The 8,714-nt window shown below is 39.5% G+C and overlaps 1 protein-coding gene across 1 annotated transcript in view; it reads right to left on the minus strand.

The window, feature by feature from the left end:
• Positions 1 to 8,495, minus strand: part of ERICH2 (glutamate rich 2) — a 33,451-nt gene extending 24,956 nt beyond the window's left edge. Inside the window, exon 1 of the mRNA XM_006141495.2 lies at positions 8,464 to 8,495. Coding sequence (XP_006141557.1) covers positions 8,464 to 8,492 — 29 coding nt within the window. The 5' untranslated portion in view covers positions 8,493 to 8,495. The remainder of the gene's footprint in view (positions 1 to 8,463) is intronic.
• Between the last annotated feature and the right edge of the window lie 219 nt (positions 8,496 to 8,714).

Raw genomic sequence — 8,714 nt, forward strand, 5'->3', positions numbered from 1 at the left:
TATATACATATATATATATATATATGTATATATATATATATAAACACATTTAGAGTGCAGACACTCGGTATATATTAAGTGGGGACATACAATGCCTCTCCTTCATAGATAGCATGGCTTGCTTCACTCAGCAGTAAGTCCTCCATATTCATCCACTTCCTTTCAAAAGCTATATATTTTTTTAAGAGAGATTTTTGCTATAGGGAGCATGTGCTCATCAGAGAGACAGAGAGCCAGAAAGTTAGAAAGCAAGAAATAACCCACCACGGGGAGTGGCTACACCAAAGTTCATTCTCCTCCATTTCCTTCTTGGGATTTTGGGCACACACAAACCTGTAGGGCATGAGTTTCAAGCTGCTGGGTCCAGTTCTCAAACTACGGTCGACTACGTGGGAGTCCAGCAACGTAACCATTATGCCATCTGCTGGTCCTCATATTATATTCTTAATATTATACAAGGGAATGAAATCTTTGCTTTTTCCATATATGCAACTAAGGAAAAACCCTTCTTTGGAAATGAAAACGTACAGCAAAAAGATTTACATTTGTTCTGCCTCTATCTCACTTGATTTCCTCATCGTAAAAGAAAGCATTCTTTTTCCTAATTTCCTAATTGTAAAAGAAAGCAAACTCTACATGAAAAGTTTAGAAATCACTGCAAAATACCATTTCCAGTGTGGAAAGATCTGTGTTATGCCAAAGGTCACCAACGAATGATTACTAGAATTTATATGCTCTAATATCTAATCTAGATGCACTTTTTATTCCTTGAATTGCTATATTTCACTGAATCTAAGATATCTCTATTTAGTGTAAGACATTGCTTTATGTACCACTAAGAAGTAAAAAACATTGCCAAATATTAAGATATCGTCAATTTTAAGAGATGTTAAAATATGAAAAAATGTGTACTTTAGAATCTACTAAATATGAAAAAAAGGGGGGCGGCTGGCAGGTGGAGTGGTGATTATGGGCTCTGGACTCCCATGTGGCAACCACAGTTTGAGTGTCAGATCCAGCAGCTTACTTTCTCACTTTCTTTCAGTCTCACTTTATCCCTCTCTGTTCAAATTTAAAATAAATAATGTGAAATAAAATAATTCCTTAAAAAAAAGAATCTACTAAATATGGTACTGATATGGTCAATAAGTTATGTACATATAGATGAATTTAGCTAGTACAAGGGTATTTGAATAACTGGAAAATGTCTTCCTTTTAAAAAAAATTTGTTATAGGGTGTGTGCACTTACCAGAGAGAGAGAGAGAGAGAGAACACGTACCCCCAGGGGGATAGCCACACCACAATCCTTCTCCATTTTCCTCTTGGGATTTTGGGCACACATGCACATGTGCCCCATGCATTTCTCAAGCCACTGAGTCCGGCACAAAAACCATAGAGTCACGTGGATCTAGTCACCTCAACCACCAGGTCACCAGTTGGCCCTGAAAATGTCTTTAACAATCTTAATGAAACATTCATAGAGATAGCCAATATACAACAATGGCCTGAAAATAAATGGAATATTACTATTTGGAGGAAGTAAACATGCCAGAAAAATAAGTTTGACAATTGACCAACTCATGATTTTAACTTTAAAATATAAAGTCCTCTTCTGCTTGCTTTCTGTAGTTCTTCTCACATACATTTTTAAAGACTTAGAGGCCTAAAATCCAACATTCTCTTAAACTGACTTCCATCTGAGAAAGTGACATAATAAAAGCTTCCAATCGTGGGGAACCAGCAGTTAGCATAATGGCTATGTCGCTGGACTCCCACGTAGTCGACCGTGGTTCACGTCCCAGATCCGGTGGCTTAAAACTCACGCTGGGCGCGTGTGTGTGCGTGCCTAAGATCCCGAGAGGAAAATGGAGGAGAAGGGATTGCGGCGTGACCATCCCCCCTGGGGGGTGATTTCTCGCTTTCTGTCTCTATGTCTCTCTCTGTTTGCCTGGTGTGCGCATGCGCTCTATAGCAAAAACCTCTCCAAAAAAAAAAAAAGCTTCCAATCGTGATATAAACAAGTAACTACTATACTCAAAAATATCTCTCCTGAACTTTAACTTAAATACAACAACAAGTGAGAAAAGATTCAAGTTTTTATTTAATGTAATAATATCCTTGGACATCAAAGGTATATAATTTAGTTCTTACTAAAGTTACACAGTCAGATCAGATCATCTATCAGAACATATTTATGCTAGATGGTAAAACCTAGGTTTTAGGATTTTTCCTGAGTGTCTAAAAGTACTAGGCATATTTAAGAAATGTCCCCAGGGCTTGCAGATAGCATGGTGGTTAAGGGCACTGGACTCCCACATGACCAATGGTGGTTCGAGTCCCAGACCTGGCAGCTTGCTTTCTCACTCTCCCTCTCTCTCCCTGTTTCTCTCTCTGGCTCTCACTCTTGCTCTGTCCCACTCTGGTCAAATTTAAATAAAAATAACTCTTTTTTTTAAAAAAAATATTGGAATTAATAATTTTTTCCAGATTTATATTTTAAACTTTATCTTAAAATATTATTTTTGTCAATATTTGTCAAACATGGCCCTAAAAACAAAATTAAAACTTACTTTTCTGAGACTGTCTTAGCTACATTTAGAGAGACTTGTGTTGATGAGGTATAAAATTTGCTTGCCAATCTTGGTCTGCATCCAAAGAGGCATTTACTTAAAGAGTAAAAAGGGGAATAAAAAATAACTTGTCATTCATTTTTGAAAAGATGATAAAAACAGAGGCCAGCAGGTGGCATGGTGATTAAAGACACTGGACTCCCACATGGCCAACCGCGGTTTGGGTCCTAGACCTGGTGGCTTGCTTTCTCACTTCCTTTCTCTTGTCCTCACTCACTCCCTGTCTGGTTAAATTAAAATAAATAAATAAATAAAGATAAATAAAATAATTCTTACAAAAAAAGAAAAGATGATAAAAACGTGATTATGTAATAAAAAACCTAGATACAAGTTTTTTAAAGATTTATTTCATTTTATTTGTTATTATTATTATTTTTTAATTTGATCAGAAAGAGAGAGAGAAAGGTAAAGTTTGAGAAAGAAAGATGCCAGATCTGGGACTTAAGCCGAAATCAGCCATGTGGGAGTCCAGTGCCTTTAACCACCTGTGCACTCACCGGCCTCCCAGATACAATTGTTGTCAATCTGTAGGAGTTAAGTGCTATGGATTTGATACATTGTTTCCTCTCACATCTTTTTTTTAAGGTTTTTGCCATAGGGCATGTGCACTCACCGGGGAGAGAGAAAGAGACAGATAGTGAGAAGGAAAGCTAGAAATCATCCTGTGGGTAGATGACCATGCTGCAATCCCTTCTCTTCCATTCCCTGGGATTTGGGGCATGTAATGCAAATATGCCCAAGCATGATTTTTGAGCTGCCAGGTTTGGGACTTGAATGATAGTTGGCCATGTGGGAGTCCAGCATCTTAACTACCATGCCAACTGCTGCCTCTCCCCTTTTTAAGTTTATTTATTTATTTCATGAGCATGAGAGACAAAGACAGAAAGAAAGAGCACTCCCAACGTGGTCTTGATGCTGAGATCCACCTCTGGTTTCAGCCAGCCCTGGATCACTAGCACACTCATGCCAGGCATATTCAGGAAGGTCTCCAGAGGCAAACGCAAAACCTTCCAGTGTGGGTTGGCCTCACAGAGTGTGGCGTTGTATTGCTTGGTCGCCATCTCTAAATATGTTTAAAAGCTTTCCAAAGGGCCAGTGGATCAAAGATTCAATATCTAGAAAACTTTGTTCAGCAACAAACATATATTTTCTTCTCCTGCTGCAATTAGTTTTTTAATTAAAAGCCATTTGTTGGGTAGTTAAAATCTTTCACATGTAGGGTCATGGGGGAAAAAGAAAATGATGAAAGTGGGCTTTATGCACAGATGCTTGAAACTCCTGGTTCATGTAGTCTACTTTCTGTTGTTGGGACTGGAGTGAAGAATCAGAAGACTAAAGCAAAGAACTGGGGGAAAAAGAAAACTTTTAGTTCTTTTTAACCCAACCAGGACAGGACCTTTTGCCAAATCCCACTTGACAGTCAGATGATGGAGCTAGCAGTGGGTGGAAAGTGGAATGGAAATAATGCTGAGAAAAACCAATCAACTTTGAAGATCAGTCAATAGTCTTCGCCAAAAGGCCCATATGAATTTCCTTTTTTTTCTTTTAAAGAATTATGTATTTATTTTTATTATTATTTTAAAATTTTCTGTAGGGCACATGTGCTCACCAGAGAGATACAGAGAGAAAGAAAAAAGAGTGAGAAAACAAGCTGCCAGGTCTGGGACTCCAATCGTGGTTGGCCATGTGGGGGTCTAGTGCCTTAACCACTTTGTCACCTGATGGCTCAACACACAAATTTCTATTTTCCTACATGGTAATTCCCCCCCCCCCCCCCACGACCCCAGGACTAGCCATATTTAACTTTCTATTCTGGACGAGGTATCTGAGGTGACAAAGTCATACATTTAAGCACCCTTGTTCTTCTCTGAAAGCAAATGAAAAGAACATGATCAGGCAGGCCAGGTGGCATGCAATGGTATAAGGTGTTTGGATCTCAAATGGCCAAGTGTGCAGTTCAAGTCCTGGACTTGGAAGTTTGGAAAATATGCTGGGTGAATGTGCATGCATGTCCCAAATCCCAAGAGAACGGAGGAGAAGGTATTGTGCTATGGCCAGGCTCCTTTGGGAGTAACTTCTCACTCCCTATCCCCTCTCTTGGTGAGCTTATGACTCTTATAACAAAACTAAAGAGCTCTTAGCTATTAAACAAAACAAAAACAAACACAAACAAAACAAAACCCACAAAGGAACACGATCATTTTGCCCTATGAAAAAAGTAGTTTCACAGGAAACTACTACTGAGATGAGTCACTCTGCTGTTCTATTTTGGCCCAGGGTGCATTTGTTTAATCCCTGGGATTTACCTGTCTCAGGATAATGAATTACCCCTTGCTCCAGTTCCAAGTCCCTTTCCCCTTTACTCCTACAGGGCACGTGAACTCAGCAAAGAGAAAGGGAAAGTGAGAAATCAGGGGGGATGCCATGCTGCCATCCCCTTCCCTCCAGTCTCCTCTAGAGATGCACATGGCATGATTCTCACTCAAGCCACCAGGTCTGGGACTTCAACTGTGGAGTCAGCCATATGGGAGCCAACGCCTTAAACTGCATGCTACCTGCTGGCCCCAGTTCCAACCCTATTTATCACAGTCCATAAACATCTGAGTTCACAGACACAACAGTAATTTATTTTCATCAATGACCTATTATTATTTAACGTTTTAACTCATAGTTCCCTTAAAGGCTCTTCTTAGATTTTTAAAATTTAAATATGTTTTCAACCATGTAATAGGATTTATACAATTACATGCAGATGAACATACTTCACAGGGCGGGGCCAGCAGTGGCATGGTGGATCAGGAGCTGAACTCCCACAAGACAGACCAAGGTTCCAGTGCAAGACCTTGGTGGCTTCCTTTCTCACTTTCCCTTTCTCGCTCTCTGTCTCTCTCTGGTCAAATTTTAAAATAATAATAAAATAAAATTAATATTTAAAAAAACAGAACATACTTAACAGAGTATTTCCCCTACTCCGATTGGTTATAACTTTAAATTGAGACAAATATAAATCCTCTGTCACTGTTCTACTATACATTACTTTCTCTTTGATATAAAAATATGTATTATATTTACATAACATGTAATATATATCATTTACAAAAAGAGCCAAAATGGGCATGTTTAACTTTGACAGTATAAAGATTGAAATACATGCTGCAGAAGGTAAGATTTTTCTCAGCAAACAATAATCAGAATAAAACAATATAATATAAATTTGAGTAGAAGAATTCCACCAAAAAAGTACCTATTAATTTGAAAGTAATCCTTATGATTTGTTTTATGATCAACTTTTTTTTATTGCCAGAGGGCACATATGCTTGCTAAAGAGCAAAAAGGAGAGAGAAACACCCCCCCCCAAGTGGGTTTTGGACATGCTGTAATTCTTTTCTTCCATTCCTGCATTTCATCAGGATTTTGGCACAATGACACACAAGCCCAGTGCTTTTCTTTTTCTGTTGCTAGGTAAAGAACTCAAACTGCTGGGACCAGCAGTTAGCGTAATGGCTATGTCGCTGGACTCCCATGTAGTCGACCACAGTTTGAGTCCCAGACCTGGTGGCTTAAACTCACACCAGGCACATGTGCATGCGTGCCCAAGATCCCGAGAGGAGAATGGAGGAGAAGGGACTGCAGCGTGACCATCCCCCATGGGGGCTGATTTCTTGCTTTCTGTCTCTCTGTCTGGCGAGCACACGCACCCTTATAGCAAAAATCTCTCTCACAAAAAAAAAATAAAAGAACTCAAACTGCAGCCAGCATGTGGGAATCCAGTGCCTTTAACCACCATACTACCTGCTGGCCCTATTTTTATTATTTTTTAATTTGCTATAGGGCATGTGTGCTTACCAAGGAGAGACAGAGACAGACAGAGAGAAAGAGAGATCCGGGACTTTGCCATGGTTGGCCATGTGAGAGTGCAGCACCTTCACCATGCCACCTGCTGGCCCCCAAACCCAGTATTTTTCAATCTGCCAGGACTGGGGTTCCAATCGGTTGGCCATGTGGGATCTGACTTCCTATGCATAGTACTTAACTGCTGCACAATGGGGTCAGCCCTGACCAAGTTTCAAACTATAATTTTTCATGGGATAAATAACAGAATTTATTTTTCAGAAGGTAGGAGATAATTATATCAGGAAGGTCTTTTAATGGTTTATCAGAATCAGGTACCTTGAACAGAGTAGGTACTTAATATTTAGCTACTCAATTAATAAAGTACTTTTTTTTTTTTTTTTTGCCATAGGTGCATGTGCTCACTTGAGAGAGAAAGTGAGTAATAACCCCAGGGGATGGCCACATTGCAACCCATCTCCTCCGTTCTCCTCTTGGGATTTTGAACATGGGTGCACACATAGCCAGCGTGATTTTTAAACCATCAAGCTTGGAACGTGAACTATGGTTAGTCATGTAGGAGTTTAGTACCTTAACCACCATGCCACCTGCTGGCCCCACTATGATTTTTTAATACCAATTTCTTCAACTAGTTGAGGTAGGTATTTTGTTTATTTGGAGTATCTATTTATAGTATAGTAATAAAGAATCTGTTTAATTTTAAAGTAAATATTCACTCAAAGAGATATATTGAAAGAAACAAATATGGGGGCTGGTGGGTGGTGTGGTGGTTAAGAGCACGGTTTGAGTCCTGGATTCAGCAGCTTGCTTCCTCACTTTCCCTCTCATTCTGTCCCTCTCTGGTCAAATTAAAATAAATAAATAAAATAAATAAAGTTCAATAATTCTTTTTTTTTCTTTTTCTTTTTTTTAAGAGGTTTTTGCTATAGGGCGCGTGCGCTTGCCAGACAGACAGAGAGAGACAGAGAGACAGAAAGCAAGAAATCACCCCTCCAGGGGCGATGGCCACGCCGCAATCCCTTCTCCTTCATTCTCCTCTAGGGATCTTGGGCACGCACACACACACGCCCGGCATGAGTTTTAAGTCACCGGGTCCGGGACGCGAACCACGGTTGACTACTTGGGAGTCCAGCGACATAGCCATCTGCTAACTGCTGGTCCCAATAAAATAATTCTTTAAAAAAAGAAAGACATAAATACCAAAGGGAGTTAGGAATGAGCAATGCAAATTATCAAATAAGTACAACAGGGACCAGCAGGTGGCATGGTGGTTAAGACGCTGGACACTCCCCATCATCGACCAGGGTTCGAGTCCTGAATCTGGTGGCTTTCTTTCTCACTTCCTCTGTCTCACTCTCATCCTCTGTCTCTCTCTGGTCAAATTAAAAAAAAAAAAATCAATGAATAAATAAATAAAATAAAGAATTATTTTAAAAGATAAAAAGTACGGGAACCAGCAGTTAGCGTAATGGCTATGTCGCTGGACTCCCACGTAGTCGACCGCGGTTCGCGTCCCGGACCCGGTGGCTTGAAACTCACGCCGGGCGTGTGTGCGTGTGTGCCCAAGATCCTGAGAGGAGAATGGAGGAGAAGGGATTGCGGCGTGACCATCCCCCCTGGGGGGTGATTTCTCGCTTTCTGTCTCTATGTCTATCTCTGTCTGTCTGGCGAGCGCACGCGCCCTACAGTGAAAATCTCTCAAAAAGATAAAAAGTACAATACAGAATAAATGATGTTTAAGCATTAAAAAGTAGAAGTGCATATTTTCTGTACCTCTACATTTTTATCAAAATTCATTTTTCATTTTAAATATCCTTCTATTTAAGTGACAATTGCTTTGACTAAAGCAAAAGCTAAAGTGCTAGTCCATGCATTTCTTGCCTTTCAGATCTAATTGGGTGACAAATGGTTGCATTATCTAGGTCTAATTGCTTCAAAGCATGTGACAGATCAGCTGCACAACCAAAGACATGTTCTTACTCTGACATTGCTTCATTTGGTTCAATCATCACGTTATCTAAAAGAGAACAAGGAAAAAAGCCTCAGTATTTAATTGACAGTGATATTCCTAACATAAATTTCTAATTGGCACATATGTAGGATTTTGTGAAAGATAGGTAATATAATGAAAGATTTCATTGCTAAGTCACTTAATTAGATCAAACTATTTCATTGTTTTTAATATTTAGGACAACATAGTGGTCAAAGACATTGTAAGTATTAAGTCATTT

The sequence above is a fragment of the Tupaia chinensis genome, unplaced genomic scaffold (genome assembly GCF_000334495.1).
Source record: "Tupaia chinensis unplaced genomic scaffold, TupChi_1.0 Scaffold000056_1, whole genome shotgun sequence".
In the NCBI taxonomy this organism is placed as follows: domain Eukaryota; kingdom Metazoa; phylum Chordata; class Mammalia; order Scandentia; family Tupaiidae; genus Tupaia; species Tupaia belangeri.